The 16,917-nt window shown below is 49.9% G+C and overlaps 1 protein-coding gene across 1 annotated transcript; it reads left to right on the top strand.

Moving 5' to 3' along the window:
* Position 1: 1 nt before the first annotated feature.
* LOC144719124 (ectonucleotide pyrophosphatase/phosphodiesterase family member 7-like) lies at positions 2–16,739 on the top strand. Its single transcript, XM_078594980.1, has 6 exons — positions 2–2,411; positions 2,967–3,109; positions 4,022–4,648; positions 6,227–6,476; positions 14,303–14,426; positions 15,158–16,739. The coding sequence occupies exons 1-6, from the start codon at positions 2,141–2,143 to the stop codon at positions 15,198–15,200; spliced, it is 1,458 nt and encodes a 485-aa protein (XP_078451106.1). The 5' UTR covers positions 2–2,140; the 3' UTR covers positions 15,201–16,739.
* Positions 16,740–16,917: the final 178 nt, after the last annotated feature.

Raw genomic sequence — 16,917 nt, 5'->3', positions numbered from 1 at the left:
GAAATTCCTCCCCTTCATTTTTGTTCTCAAAAGAATGCAGCCATGCTTTGTATTTTTGTAATATTTTAACCGATTCCCTATTCCTGTAACAAACGAAGCATGTAGCAGGATCTTAATTTGGGAGCTTTCGTGACTGCAGGAATTATTCTTTGGTTCTTTTCGGTTAAGTCACGTCTTCCTGTTTGTATCACAACCAAAGTAACCACGATTGTAAAGAATATCTGTACTTTTAAACATCTGCGCCGTCGCAGGACGCCCATGAAATTAAGAGCCCAACAGAGTATTGGTCCCTTCCGGCCGAAACAAAGGAAACATATCTCGATCCTTCCACATTATTGCAATGTTACCAAACAATATTGTATTGCTTTGTGCCAAGGTGCAACGAATAGAATATATATATCATAACACAACTTGACATAATGTAGATGTTTGAGGAAATGCACATCAAATGAAATGATAGTTGATCTATTTGAAAATGAAGGTGTCACAATCATGTCTATTACCAGCTCTGGAATTGGGTCATCTGATCCCGAGTCATCCTACAACGAAGTAAATGGTAATCGCACCCATTGACGACCGTCTCAGAGCGTAGAAACACAAGGAAGTAAAACGGATGGGAATGGGAGGGACTGAGCGAGAAATGAAGAGAAAATCCACGTGTGGCCCGGAAGCACGGTTTAAAAGTGGCAGTTTTGAGCAGAGACTTGAATGCCGAGACAGGGGAAAGGTGCCACCGCCAGGTGGCCCGGGTAAGGAAATTCCAGAGTGTGGGAGCGTAGTGACTGATAGGGCGGCCAACAATAGCCGAGCTGTGGCTCATGGGGCCAAGGAGCAGGCCCGAGGCCGTGGTGTGGAGAAAGTCGGTTGGGATGTAGGGGTGGAGAACTTTACAGATGTAGATGTTTAAAAAGCAGGGCATTTGTACTACAAGCAACCACCAAAAACAGTGATGATAATATATATGATAATTGGTTTTTTACCCTTTTATCGGGCAACAAAACTGACACCTTTTTTACAAGAAGTTATGTTTGCATTGCCCACAATACCTGCGGTCGGAATGCAATACAAAAACACAACTCTGATAATGTATGCACTGTCCTTGAAATTGATTGGTCCATGCCCGAGACAGCTTTTCTTAGAGCCTAGTCTCACATGGTGCTGGACCAGATGACGCCAAAAGGCGCACAACTCAAAGACAATGCACCATCAGAGTATGAGAGCTCGGGCTAAGCATTTACACCATTGGAACCTCCTTTGCCAGTAGGAAAATATGATAATTGTTTTTTTACCCTTTTATCTGGCAAGAAAACTGACACCTTTTTTACGAGGAGTCATGTTTGCATTGAGCACAAAACCTGTTATCAGAATGCAAACAAAAAACACAACTCTGATAATGTATGTACTGTCCTTGAAATTAATTGGTCCACACCCGAGACAGCTTTTCTTAGAGCCTAGTATCACATGGTGTTGGACCAGATGACGCCAAAAGGCGCACGAGCTTGCTCCACATATTGTATCGGTGGTCTGTCAGGTGTTGTCACGCCCGTGTACCAAACACTATTGGCATGGGCCCTCGTGCAAAACAGCAGCCAGGCTCATAGCATTCGGAGTTAGCTCGTTCACGTGCAGATTGGCCCACAGGCTGTACGAAGGCCTCCCATTGCCATCGAACTGATGGCTCACGAGGATGATACGGCGGCTGTGTTATCCACACCGGCACAGGTGTTCATTCACATGCCTCATCAACGCCTGCCAAATGTCATACGTCTCATCAGCTCAAATTCCAAAAGCCCGGGGCTTCTGCACTCAAACTTGATGTACCGCTGAGAGCCAAACGCATTTCCATGCCCAACGAAGCATTTGGGATCTGCTCATCTACACTGCCTCCCAGCGTCATGGGAAAAAGTCTGGCATTCCTATGTCAGGACCAAAATAAGATCGCGGGCATGTCGACGATAACCATAACAACTGAGCCATTGTTTTCCTTAAGAACACGGCATATCTCTGTTATCTATATGAGTGAGACTTTGCACCTACCATTAGCCATTGCATATGTGTCAAAAAGGCAGTGGTGTGTAGACAAAAGAAGCATTGCCACTTGCACAGTCCTCGAAGAAGAACCTCCAAGCCTCTGAGGACGATGCTGGCGCTGGGAGGAGAGCGGGGATCGGGGCGCTGGCTCCTGGTGCTCGTGCTCTGGGTCGCGTGCGCGGGATCGAGCGCGCTGCCGTCGCACAGAGGGCAGCGGCAGAAGCTGCTGCTCGTCTCGTTCGACGGATTCCGCTGGGACTACGACACGGACGTGGACACCCCGAACCTGGACCACCTGCGCACCGTTGGGGTCGCGGCGCGATACATGGTGCCGCCGTTCATCTCGATAACATCCCCGTCGCACTTCACCCTCGTCACTGGTACGGCTAAGCACTGCTTAGTCAGAGCCAAATGGTTTCTTTGTAATAAGATATTATATTATTTGCCAAGGGTACATTGCTTTGTTGACATTTGAAAATAAATGTCTCTTCTTTTAGATATACATCATGAAAAGATAGATGAAATATAAACATGAAAATAAAAACGTTGCTTTACTGATTTAAAATGCTCGCCTATAATTTCCTAATTCATATGACAAATGTTATTTTATTGATGAAATTAAGAATGCTATATCATATTTTAACTAGGCGATAGCTTAATCCTACTTCATGCCTTACAAGGGTCCTAAAAGCCTAATGAAGGCCTCCCACATTGCCATGTCAGTTATGGGAGAGTTGATTCTAATATTCTTCACCCTCGTTGTCAGCATGGCACTCAGGACCATTGCTGATCCCGCTGGGAATCAAGCTCAAATCGACGTTTCACAACTCTACCCAAAAAGGAGCGAAACGGGGAACGGAAATGATGGACGGTCATTTAAAAACAAAAATCCCAATTTACTTAAACTTTCACACCTTGGTCTGTGCGTGTGTAAGGGAGACACCCGGAGACTCACGGCGTCATTCACAACATGCTCTTCAATCCGGAGACCGGAGAAAAAGCCAACTTTCAGAAAACAACACTGCGCTCCGAGTGGTGGAACCAAACCATCCCCATCTGGATCACGGCTCAGAACCAGGTATCTTTACCTTTAACGCTCTTGAGAACCCAATCACCAAACGCTTTAGTTCGTGGATGCTTTAATTTGCGTTCTTTCAAAGCCACCAAGTCAACGTTTGCTCAGAGGGCGGTCGCTCATTCTCCTCTGCTGCCCCACAGACTGAAAATCCTTACCCCTCCAGCATCCCCTGCTCTCGACTCCCTGCCGCTGTTCAAGTCCAGGATTAAGATACTGCTTTTTGTCCCCTTGCTTTATGTGTTGAGAATTGTTCAGACAGATCGCTTAGATTGTGAGTAAACTTATAAAAATGAACATGAAAAACAGACGCGAAGGCCTTTGAACTTAATTTCATAGTGAACTCGTAAAACTGCACAATAAAGATCACGTATAATCCTGCTTATCGCGCAAGTCAGATAAGTATCCTTACACTTGAAACTGGCACCAGCTGGTTACTACGCACGGTGCTATCAGAAACAAGAATCTCATTATGTTTGTCATTAACACTGTCTTGTAACAGATAGATAAATAAATAGTAGTCTGTCGTTTTAGTGAATTCTCCTTAAAGAGTACAGATATTATGTTATTTGGGTCTTTTGGTGAAGTCACGTAGATAGGTTCAAAGAAAATAACGAAAAACTCTGACGTTTCGATAGCAACGCAAGCAGTCGTTGCGATCGAAACGTCGAAGTTTTTGTTGTCATTTTTGTTATTTTCTTTGAATCTATCTACGTGACTTTACCGAAAGACCCAAACAATGTGAATTCCTGCAGTCATGAAAGCTTTAAGTCTAGTACAGATATTGACTGAGATATTTGGAGACCGCCCTTTAACGTTGCGAAAGAAGTTCAACATACATACATGCATAGTGGCTTACAGAAAGTTGACACGTGGAAGCTGTCGTGAAGAGGTTTTTTCGTGGTTCCCATTCAGGGTCTGAAGACCGGATCGCTGCACTTTCCCGGCGGAGCTGTCAATTACTCTGGCCAGACACCGTTCAAATCCGTGGCGGAAGAAGCTGATCACCCATACAACAACGTGACCGAGTGGCGTCTCAACATTGGCATCGTCATGGACTGGTTCGTCAATGACGGCCTGGAGTTTGTGGCCCTGTACTACGGCGAGCCGGACTTAACCGGTCACTTATCCGGACCGGAGACGGAAGAGCGGCGGGCGATGGTGCGGCAGGTGGACGAGACCATCGGCTTCCTGGTCGATGCCATCGAGAAGAGGGGACTGAAGGACACCCTCAATGTCATCATCACCTCGGACCACGGCATGATCACCACTCGGAAAGCTCCGGACATCGATGAAATTGTGCTGTCAAATTTCATCGACTTCAAGGAAGACCTCAAGTTTGACCTGGTGGACTACGGACCGTCCGGCATGCTTCTGCCCAAGGAAGGGAAGGAGGAGGAAGTTTACCAGAACCTGAAGGGTGCCCACCCACACCTGCACGTTTATAAGAAGGAAGAGTTCCCAGAGCGCTTTCACTACCGCAACCACGAGCGCATCCTGCCCATCTTGGTGTACGGAGACCCTGGATACGTGGTCAATGGGGTTGAGTATTCGCACCACGATAAACATCATTGTACACCTCTGCCTGTACAGACAGGTTTTTTCAATCCACTGCTGGATCAAGGTCTCCTCCCCACTTGCGTGTGTGTCGGGGATGGTTGATTTGCCATACTTTACCACACTGGTCATGGCGGTTTGGTGAAGGTGAGGATATTGACGTTCAGAACGTAGAAATTACAGCACAGCAGTGGATTTGCTGGAGTTTCCATCACGTAGCAAAAGTCATGACAGTATTAGTGTGTAATTAAAAATCTAAGTGCTCCACAATGTCATAATAGCATGTGGGCCTTGACACCCATGCCCACAACACTTTCTGCACGCGATTTACACTTTAACTTACCACACTCCAGGGATGCCACCTTTGAAGTACAATAAAAAAAAACATCACGGAAAGTAGAATGTCTCACAATCCCTGGAGAGGGGTTAACCACACGTAAATATGTATGTATTGAGTGGTGTATTGTTAAACCCCATTTGGTGGAGCCAGGAGACCAAACTCCCCCTTCCCCTGTCCCCCGCTCCCCCCCCTTCTTGCTCACAGCAACGATCCCAATTGCAGGCAGGTAAACACAATACGTTAGTATGTTGGCACAGTGGTTAGGCACGGTCATCTCAGTCAACTCATAACACATGGGTCTGCCCCGTGACCTCCTGCCACTTTACGTGCCTCAAGGTGTACCTAGCCTGGCACAAGCGCCTTGGAGACATGACCGTGACTTAGGTGGCGAACGATGAATGTTGTTATTGTTACGCATCTGGCAGGGGCGGTTTCTTCATTAGGGCGATTGGGCGACGCACCACCAATGTCATTCAACCACAGAGTCACGCTAGCCGTCACTGTGCCTCTGGATATAGTCCAATCAGCGTCATGCTACGTTCTGTGGAGTACCGCCTCTTTTTGGGCGATTTCCCTCCAGCTGAGAATCGCCCCGAGTGGTCCCATAGACTTACATTCAAAGCTGTTTTTTTTCGAACGGGGGCGCTGCAATGCATTCTCTATGGCTTCCGGGAGGGCTCGCCCTAACGTGCTTACGTCATCATACTTGCTTACCTCATCATACGTAAGCACGTTTCATCTAACAATATAATTTGTTGCCACCTAGTGGAATCTTTAATAAAATAAACTTGAGTGGTTTGTTTTAATAGTGAGTATAGAAACCAACAAGATGTATTGTAAGAGTCACTTTATTTTTCATCAATATTAAAGAAGTGAAGTTGCCTTTACATGCTTAAGCTGTTCATTTATCCATTTCATGGTTGGACCTTATCCTTATCAATCATCCAGACATTTGCCCCCCCTGAGAGATTTTGCAGGAGCCGACACTGGCATCTGGCAAACCAAATATTTTAGTACCTCTTATGCGTACACTTCATTGCTTATTTATGCTCTCAGATGGCATTAAGTCCCATATTCGGCATCCCCAAAGATTCTTCCTCACCGGCCCATTCGTTTTTTTGGACCCAGCCCAAATGGAGCCAATGAGACCGCATGTCAGCTACGTAAATGTGCCTGGCGTTCGTGTGGTTTCACACCACCCGTCCCCCCCGCCGCCCGGACAGAGGCTGATATTCCAGTTCAACAAGGGCGACCACGGCTACGACAACGAGGTGCCCGACATGTGGACCATCTTCCGCGCCTTCGGACCTCGCTTCCGCCGGGGCTACGTGGCGGACCCGTTTGCCAGCGTGCACGTGTACGCGCTCATGTGCGACCTGCTCGGGGTGCAGCCCGAGCCGCACAACGGCTCCCTCGCCTTCACACGGGACATGCTCGTCGACTCGGTCGGCGACGGCGGGGATGGCTCAGAGGGTACGTCTGTAGTGGTGATACGTGCTGGCAGGGAGGATCGTGAGACAGCGCGTGGTGGGTGGCTACATCACGGTCCGCAGACGGGTGCCCACATCGCGGTCCGCATAGGCCCCGCCCCCTGGAGCGGAGAGCTATGTAAGGCGATGCGCGGAGGCACTCGGGGAGTTGGTAACCGGCGAAGACAGAAGACGGAGGCCCTGGTACCCCTAGCCCCGCTGCCCTTGTAAGGGCCGGGGTTCTGTGAGGCTCAGAGGCGAGGCCTTGGGATTCACGGCCCGACGCCCTTGTAAGGGCCGGGCTGTGTAACTCAGTGGTCGAGACCCGTGGCCTGGCAAGGCAGGTCTGATAGCTCCCCGTGGGGAGAGCGTAGCCGGAGAGCCTGAGTGCAGAGCAGAGTTAGGCACGCGTACCCTATGGGGGAGACTGAGTGCGTGGCCGAGCCGGGCGCGCGTAGGGGTCTGATAGCTCCCCGTGGGGAGAGCGTAGCTGGAGAGCCTGAGTGCAAGGCAGAGTTAGGCACGCGTACCCTACGGGAGAGACTGAGTGCGTGGCCGAGCCAGGCACGCGTAGCATAGGCGTTATCTCGGTTGTGCCTGTCACTGTGCAACCATTGTGAATAAATAATTGCTGCCCCATCAACTCGTCTCCTGCCATTATTGAAGATATTACAACTGGCGTCAGAAGTGAAACTGTCTTCAAGTTATGGATACCAGGAAGACTCATCGGACTCATGAGCGTGACCGGGAGGACGACCACGACGAATCGGGACAGCGAGCATCGGGAGGAGAGGAAGAGGAGATGCCGACACCACAGAACCTTTCGGGGACGCCCGACGCTCCACTGGGGTCCGACACCGGACTCCAGGATGCGCACTCTCGACTGGCGGAGCTGCTACTCGCCACGGCGTCCATTTTGGCGGAGATCACCGCGTCGGGAGGTGGAAGGACGACGACGGGCGTCGAAAAGAGTCGCGGGGGAGATTCCCGCCAAAATGCGCTTCGCGCCACGGACTTTGAAAATGGCGCCATTTTTACGGAGCGCCCGTCAATTGGCGGGAATCGCGAGCGACACGTGACGGGGACCTCCACTCTCCGCAGCTCACGTCATCGGCGCGCGCCACGGGCAGCCATGAACCACCCGTGGAAGGGGCCGCCATTTCCCATACCAGGGGAAATCACCTGTCGGAGGACGACCTGGTGTTTCAAAAGCGACTTCCCACGTTGACGGCCTTCAAAGCTGAGGGGGGTGACTGGGGCGCCTTCCAGCGGAAATTCCTTGCCCATCAAGAAATGTCGGGGTGGTCCGACGCTACGGCGCTACGGGCACTGCCTGCAATGCTGGACGACGACGCGCTCGCGGCCTTCAGGTCCACCCCGAGATCGGGCCGCTCCACACTCAAGGCCGCACTGGGCCTTATGGCCAAGGTGTATGGACCACCCTCAGCCTGCCGCCACCAGTTCTACGGGCGACGAAAGGGGGACACGGAGACTACGCTCGCCTACCGCACAGCGCTGCTTGCTCTTGCGGACGCCGCCTTCCCTCGCATGGACGAGGAGGGGCAGGATGCCATGGTGATGGAACAGCTGCTGGCGTTAGCTCAGGACCTGGGGGTCCCCATCAACACGGCGGACGAGGTGGACATTTGTTCGTTGCGGGTTGCAACGAGCATCCAGGCACATGAGGTCCTCAAACGGAAGCGGGCGGTCGTCTGCGCTTCTGCCGCGGTCTCAACTCCTGCCCCGGTGGACACCGACCCCCAAGTCATTCGGCCTCGAGAGGAGGCATTCGCTACAGCGCGACCGGGGGACTGGAGGTCGGGGGGTCGTTCGCCTTTGCGATCGACCCGCAAGCTGGAGCAACCGAAACCTGCGACGTCCCTCGTCACGTGCTACAACTGCGGCCTTCGGGGCCACGTGGCGTCCGGGTGCCGTGCTCCGCGTCAGCGCGCCACGGGACCTCGGCTGGACGACGACCAAGGCCCAAAGTCGTCTCAACTACCCCCGGCAAGTCGCGGCACCACACATGCTCGGTCCACATACACGTCACACATGGGCCGCGGGTCGCCCAACCTTCGGGCCAATTATCACGGTGGTTGGAGGTCCTCCAGGACTACCAATTTACGACCACTTACCGTAAGGGGTTGCGCCACACCAACGCGGATGCCCTGTCGTGGTTGTCGCCTCGTTCCGAATGTGCGTGTTTTCTGGGGTCGGCGCGCTGTAAGCCGCATGTCGCTGTCCCCGGGGGTGAGTTGGTCGCGGCCGCAAATGCACCGTGGGACGATGTCCCCGCTGCTCCTGCGGGCGAGGACTCGCTACTTTCGTTGTCTCTCGTTGAGTGGGGCCGACTCCAAATGGCTGACAGCTCCCTACTTGCGTTGCGTCATAGGGCAGGGGGTCCCGAGGAAGGTCAGAAGGGAGCCGGCTCCTGGGTGCTTAAACAGGGCCTGCTCATGAGATGGGACAGTATGTCCCGGCGACACGCACTTGTCGTGCCTTCTGCTATGCGGGGCAGAGTTGTTCTGGCTGCACACGAACGCCTCTTGCATCTGGGAGTTAACAAAACGCTCGCTCTGCTCCAGTGGGACTATTATTGGCCAGGGATGGGGAGCGATGTGGTCAACATACTTAAGGGGTGTGTAGGGTGCGCTCAATGGAAACCACCGCCCGTTGCGGCTAATCCACCGCTACAGTCCATTCAGGTCTCGCGCACGAACGAGCTCGTTGCGCTGGATATCTTGGGGCCTTTTCCGGTGACGCCTAGGAGTAACAAGTACCTGCTGGTTGGTGTGGAATACTTCACTCGATGGCCCATGGCATGGCCGCTTGCCAACCAGTCGGCAGCGGCCGTGGTGGACGCCTTTGTCCAGGGCTATGTCTTGGACAAGGGTGCTCCCGAACGCTTGCTGACCGACCAGGGAAAACATTTTTCGAGCGTTTTACTGCATGAGGTGTGCGACCTTTTGGGTACGAAAAAAGTGCGTACCTCCCCATACCACCCACAGACTGATGGGATGGTGGAGCGACTCCACAGAACGATTACTTCCATATTATGCCAACAGGTATGCGAGGCACAGGTTGACTGGGACTTGCAGGTCCCTGGTGTCCTCGCCGCGTACAGGATGGCCCCCCATGCGGCTATAGGGTTTTCCCCATTTTATCTGATGTACGGTCGGGAGGCCGATCCGCCCATGGAGGCCCAGCTGGGGATTCCCGAGCCGCGGCCTTAGATCCAAGTTGGCCGACCATACTAAATTTAACATAGCAAAACTGGCCGAGGCACGGGAGGCTGCAAGGCTGAATTCGAGGTCTCGCCAAATTGCTAATGAGCGGTTACGTGCACGAAAGGTGTACGTGCACGAATGGAAACCGGGCGATAGGGCCTGGCTGCATTGCCCGCATGCGCCGTTGGCTACATCCCCTAAACTACTGAGGCCATGGCGGGGACCCGTGGAAGTCGTGCGGGTTGCACGACCCCAGTGCGTTCAGATAAAATGGGGTAAGCGCCGTTGGTACGTTCACCCCTCCCGGCTGAAACCATTCTCGGCACCATGTGGCCTTCCTTTATGTCGTGATGACCGAGCATGTGATGTGGCCGTCGACTCGGGGAGGGAAATGTCTCCGCCTGATCCTAACATGTCTCCGCCTGATCCGCTCCCAGGTGTCTCGGAACTGACGGCTGCCGACCGTCGGCTATCGGATCCCCAAGGCACGTGCGGTTCTTCAAAGCCTGCTCCGTGCCTTCCTGGGCTGCCGGAGCCACCGGACGGTCAACCACGTCGCGTCCCGTACGATGGACCGGCCAGGCGGACTCGCGCTAGGTCGCGCCACTTTTCCTGACTGAAAAAGGGGGGGGGGGGGTACCAGACGCTTCCGCCGAATCGTCTCGTCACAGCTTCCCTGTCCGTCCGACCGCTCTAATGTTCCGTTCAAGGGGCGAGTGGGGGGGGGGGGGGGGACCAGGGGGTCAAGGGGACGCTGGACACGTCATTCTTGTAAACACTTTATTCGGTTTACTCATCGGTGTGTACATATGTTCGTTTTTATTACTGTTAATGTTCGGGTTTATTGCGGTTGTGTTGTGTTGTGTTGATGTTACGGGGCGCACACGTGGAGAGGTTTTTTTTGCAGCTGGGCCGGCTGCGAGCTATGTGGGAGGGGGTGATGTAGTGGTGATACGTGCTGGCAGGGAGGATCGTGAGACAGCGCGTGGTGGGTGGCTACATCACGGTCCGCAGGTGGGTGCCCACATCGCGGTCCGCATAGGCCCCGCCCCCTGGAGCGGAGGGCTATGTAAGGCGATGCGCAGAGGCACTCGGGGAGTTGGTAACTGGCGAAGACAGAAGACGGAGGAAGAGATAGGCCCTGGGACCCCTAGCCCCGCTGCCCTTGTAAGGGCCGGGGTTCTGTGAGGCTCAGAGGCGAGGCCTTGGGATTCACGGCCCGACGCCTTTGTAAGGGCCGGGCTGTGTAACTCAGTGGTCGAGACCCGTGGCCTGGCAAGGCGGGTCTGATAGCTCCCCGTGGGGAGAGCGTAGCCGGAGAGCCTGAGTGCAAGGCAGAGTTAGGCACGCGTACCCTACGGGGGAGACTGAGTGCGTGGCCGAGCCGGGCGCGCGTAGGGGTCTGATAGCTCCCCGTGGGGAGAGCGTAGCCGGAGAGCCTGAGTGCAAGGCAGGGTTAGGCACGCGTACCCTACGGGAGAGACTGAGTGCGTGGCCGAGCCAGGCACGCGTAGCATAGGCGTTATCTCGGTTGTGCCTGTCACTGTGCAACCATTGTGAATAAATAAGTGCTGCCCCGTCAACTCGTCTCCCGCCATTATTGAAGATATTACACGTCCCCCATCACATTGCTCATCGTCCGAAAACTTGCCTGTGTATGTTGAACACTTAGGCTTTCGCGATCGATATTATCCATAATAAACGCTTTTTTAAAATCCTTTATATTAAGTTCACTTGGTTGCGCGCTTACGACCGTGCAAATCTTTCGGTCGTTTTTTAACCCACTTCCCGTGATCCAATCGAGCTGACATTTTGCACACAGATTCGTTGTGCGTGACAATTTATTTTCGTGAAATTTTTTTCCAAAATTTTCAACATTTTAGGATTTTTTTTTTATATTTAATTACCAATTGCTTAATGGTGGCAGGCAATAATCTGACCCATAGGTGGCAGCCATCTCAAGCCAAAGGACGAGAGGACTCTAGCCGCCACGCATATAAAGGATTTATAGTGAAAAACTTTGTTTTTACGGGTTAATTTTTGTTGGATTAGATTCCGTGAATATCAACGTCGTGCTCGACTTGTAAATGTTGTGGGTTTACTCACCAACAACACAACGCTGTGCTGAAGTAGTAACTAATTGTCACGTTTTGTTTACGTGACAAACCTTACTAATTGGCTGTGTCGGGTGGTGGCGGGTTTAATGATAGGCGATCTAACCAAACAAAACTTGATAATTGTTTTTGTACACTTTTATCTAGCAACAAAACTGACACCTTTTTTGACAAGGAGTCATGTGTGCATTGACCACAATACCTGCGGTCAGAATGCAAACTCTGATAATGTATGCACTGTCCTTGAAATTGATTGGCCCACCCCCGAGACAGCTTTTCTTAGAGCCTAGTCTCACATGGTGTTGGACCAGATGACGCCAAAAGGCGCACAACTCAATGCACCAGTTCATTGTAACCAGTGCATTGTAACCCGTGCATTGTAACCAGTGCATTGTAACCATTTCATTGTAACCAGTTCATTGTAACCAGTTCATTGTAACCAGTGCATTGTAACCAGTGCATTATAACCAGTGCATTGTAACCAGTTCATTGTAACCAGTGCATTGTAACCGGTTCATTGTAACCAGTTCATTGTAACCAGTTCATTGTAACCCGTGCATTGTAACCAGTTCATTGTAACCAGTTCATTGTAACCAGTGCATTGTAACCAGTGCATTGTAACCCGTGCATTGTAACCAGTTCATTGTAACCCGTGCATTGTAACCAGTTCATTGTAACCAGTTCATTGTAACCAGTGCATTGTAACCAGTGCATTGTAACCAGTTCATTGTAACCAGTTCATTGTAACCCGTGCATTGTAACCAGTTCATTGTAACCAGTTCATTGTAACCCGTGCATTGTAACCCGTGCATTGTAACCAGTGCATTGTAACCAGTTCATTGTAACCAGTTCATTGTAACCCGTGCATTGTAACCAGTGCATTGTAACCGGTTCATTGTAACCAGTTCATTGTAACCCGTGCATTGTAACCAGTTCATTGTAACCAGTGCATTGTAACCGGTTCATTGTAACCAGTTCATTGTAACCAGTGCATTGTAACCAGTTCATTGTAACCAGTGCATTGTAACCGGTTCATTGTAAGCAGTGCATTGTAACCCGTGCATTGTAACCAGTGCATTGTAACCATTTCATTGTAACCAGTTCATTGTAACCAGTTCATTGTAACCAGTGCATTGTAACCAGTGCATTGTAACCAGTGCATTATAACCAGTGCATTGTAACCAGTTCATTGTAACCAGTGCATTGTAACCGGTTCATTGTAACCAGTTCATTGTAACCAGTTCATTGTAACCCGTGCATTGTAACCAGTTCATTGTAACCAGTTCATTGTAACCAGTGCATTGTAACCAGTGCATTGTAACCCGTGCATTGTAACCAGTTCATTGTAACCCGTGCATTGTAACCAGTTCATTGTAACCAGTTCATTGTAACCAGTGCATTGTAACCAGTGCATTGTAACCAGTTCATTGTAACCAGTTCATTGTAACCCGTGCATTGTAACCAGTTCATTGTAACCAGTTCATTGTAACCCGTGCATTGTAACCAGTTCATTGTAACCAGTTCATTGTAACCCGTGCATTGTAACCAGTGCATTGTAACCGGTTCATTGTAACCAGTTCATTGTAACCCGTGCATTGTAACCAGTTCATTGTAACCAGTGCATTGTAACCGGTTCATTGTAACCAGTTCATTGTAACCAGTGCATTGTAACCAGTTCATTGTAACCAGTGCATTGTAACCGGTTCATTGTAAGCAGTGCATTGTAACCCGTGCATTGTAACCAGTGCATTGTAACCAGTTCATTGTAAGCAGTGCATTGTAACCAGTTCATTGTAACCAGTTCATTGTAACCCGTGCATTGTAACCAGTGCATTGTAACCAGTGCATTGTAACCGGTTCATTGTAACCAGTTCATTGTAACCAGTGCATTGTAACCAGTTCATTGTAACCAGTGCATTGTAACCGGTTCATTGTAACCAGTTCATTGTAACCCGTGCATTGTAACCAGTTCATTGTAACCAGTTCATTGTAACCCGTGCATTGTAACCAGTGCATTGTAACCAGTTCATTGTAAGCAGTGCATTGTAACCAGTTCATTGTAACCAGTTCATTGTAACCCGTGCATTGTAACCAGTGCATTGTAACCAGTTCATTGTAAGCAGTGCATTGTAACCAGTGCATTGTAACCAGTTCATTGTAAGCAGTGCATTGTAACCAGTGTTACCTCTTGATATGACTGTGGCTTACTCGTCACATGCCCGCTCCAGTCTACTAATGACTCGGCAAAAAAATCTGAGATAAAATATACGCTCTTATCTCCCTATGGCCGTGACACCCTGCAATGTGGCAAATCTCATAAGATCTCAACAGCTAAGCAAGTTGGAGCCATGCACAGTGAGCTAACAACTGTCGAGTCCTGCGCGAGGTTTATATTTCTGAACCGCACCCCAACCCGGCCCACTGCCTCTCTGACCCGACCAAACTGACTACCTCACCCATGTGTGTGTGTGTGTTTTGGACTTTTATAGACTCGGGGTCCACAACTCCCGGGCTCAAGGAGGGACTGATCGCTTTGCTCGTCATCACCGTCATCCTCTTTGTCACGTTAGTCGCAATGTTGGCCTACTCAGCCTGGAAGAGAGCCACCAAAGCGTAAGCTCTTTAAGTTTGATAGCCACGAATGGCATCCTTGTTGAACGCACAGATGGGCTATTGATGCGAGTAATTTTATTACTCAACCGATTATCTGTTTGCTTACTCACCAAATCAAGTAACAAATATAGTTTTGGGAAAATAAATTAATCTCGCCTCTTGTTCCCACGTGTGCCGCTGGACGGGAAGTTAAGGGCGGGGTCTTGATTATGTTATTGACGTCATCAGCCGAGCCAGGCGGGGGGCGTGGTTTGTTTGTTCTGGGGTTTCCCGTCTTCGGGAGGCAAGGTGATGATCGTGGTGGCCGCCACTCTAAAAATAAATCCCCAGTAATGAACCAGAGGAAAAAAATAGTTGATTAGAATGCTTCAGCGATTCATTGACTCAGGAATGTTGTGATTTAAAGTTACGTTGCAAATGCAAAAAATCTATGTTTTTGTAAGGTCGAAATCAATTGAACCAAGTGACTTTAAGGAAACACCTACATTTAGAGTGCTGGTGATAGCCCAGCAATCTTCGCCTAATTTATAAAGTGGTTGAAATACAGTAACATGTATGTAGTCAATGAAAAGGGGGGCGGGTAGTTTGTTTATAAACCAAAGCATGTCTTGCACACACAGCACTTTAATTTATCAATGTGTGTTGTCGTATTTTAAAGCTATATTCAATAACGTGTGGCTTGGTCGATACTGTACTCAAATATTACATTGCATTTTTATTTTATTTTACAGGCCTAAGCACAAGACAACGATGGCACATAACACGCGGATGTAGCAGCATGTATGTCTTCAGTGGGATTGAGAATCGATGGTTGGCATTCATGTTAATGGCCCAACATCAGGGACTCCTATTCACACGTATAAGTATCAGATATAAGTATGTATCTATCTATCTGCCTTCAATTTCCTCATGGTTCTGATAGATATTATTCATATAAATCTACCCCCAAAGTCAAATGTTTTAAACGACGTATCTGAATGTTGATTTTTGAAAAGTGTTAAGTGAGTGATCCGTTTGCATTTTTATACTGAATTGCTAGGAGCAAGGTTATGTTGATTTATGGTAATTAAAATCCTGTCCGTAAAGCACATTGTTTTGTAATTTGTCCTGAGCAATTCAGCAGTTGCCGATGGCTTTTAAAGGAAGACTAGAGCACAATGATGATGGGATTCAGCAGTGTTTCTTTAGTCTGTTTCCACCTTATTCTACTCACATTCAGACAATACTAGTAATCCTTTGTTAAAAGTATATATTTTTTCATAATTGTATTCCCTTTGTGGATTTCATGTCATTTCATAAGACAACTTGTCAATTCGGAACTCTTGCAGAGAAGCATGTATGTGTAGTGTCGTCTGTGCGTGCGGGTGGCGTGCGTCGCACACACAGTCAGCCGGAGACGAGGTGTTGCCGAGCTCACGCCACCACTCGGGCCCCCTCTCTCTCTCACACACGACCCCGCTGCCGCACAACCCGTCCCCGACACGACCCTGCCTGCATCGACCGAAACAGCCAACCGCTGTCCGGCCGCGCAATGCCCGGGCGAAGGCGGCGGTGACGAGGGCGGTGACGAGGGCGGCGACGAGACGAGTCCAATCCCAGAACCGGCGGCCCAGAGCTCTCGCTCTCTGCTGCTTTTATTCACCTCGGCAAGGCTTGGCTCTGCCCTAGCCGCGCCTTTCTTCTCGAACCCTCTAGAGGGTTCCAGGGGCTTCCACACGAGGTTTATCGTGACCCTTGCCCCAGTTCCTCCGCCCTGCTGGCACACCCGCGTATTTGCTCAGCGGAGTGTGCGCTAAGTGCCCACCTGCAGTTGCTGCTGCTGTCCAACAGTCAGCGCTATGTCACTACACATGTACATTTAACTTCATTCGCATCACGTATGCAGCCATGCGGGCTAATCGGAGGTGCCGCGGAAGGACAACAAACTAAACACAACAAAAGCAGTGGATCACCCCGTGTTAGAGATTAGCCTTTAGAAGGTTATATTCAAGAACTGCAGAGATCCTTTAAAATGAGCTCTCATCCATTCTCTGATTCTGGACGATACGTTCAGCAGATGGCAACCAAAGCCAACATTTTTGCTGAGCAGTGCTCAGAGCTTGGATCTGGCCAAAATAATTCTCATGGGAGGGTTTTTGCCAAATCTAATTTTATATGATGGGCATTTTGGTCAGTCATTGGTGACCAGGGTAAGACCATAAATACCTTAGAAGAATGATTCTTAACCTTTACTGCAACCTTGCACCTCTTTGGTTCTCAGTCTTTTAAAAGATGTATAAATATTAATAAATACAAAGGTTTGATGAAACAGGAGTTGTACTTACGTGTCCGTGCTTAATTTGTGCTTCGATTATGTACCTTCTCAAAATATCTGGCCATGTCTCGCACTCCCAGAAAGGGCATCTCGCACCCCCAGGGGGGTGCGTGCACCCCAGGTTAAGAAGAAGAACCACTGCCTTAGAACATCCTTTAATTACAGGTTCAAACCCAG

This window comes from Lampetra planeri, chromosome 5 (assembly GCF_965212315.1).
Source record: "Lampetra planeri chromosome 5, kcLamPlan1.2.h2, whole genome shotgun sequence".
Taxonomy (NCBI): domain Eukaryota; kingdom Metazoa; phylum Chordata; class Hyperoartia; order Petromyzontiformes; family Petromyzontidae; genus Lampetra; species Lampetra planeri.
This window is presented reverse-complemented; position numbering and strand designations above follow the sequence as displayed.

Bases quoted from the DNA above. Each gene is read 5' to 3' on its own strand.
- LOC144719124 (XM_078594980.1), top strand. From the start codon at position 2,141: ATGCTGGCGCTGGGAGGAGAGCGGGGATCGGGGCGCTGGCTCCTGGTG. The intron at 3,110-4,021 runs GTATCTTTACCT...GTTCCCATTCAG, and splicing joins GGATCACGGCTCAGAACCAG to GGTCTGAAGACCGGATCGCT. The intron at 4,649-6,226 runs GTTGAGTATTCG...CCGCCCGGACAG, and splicing joins CTGGATACGTGGTCAATGGG to AGGCTGATATTCCAGTTCAA.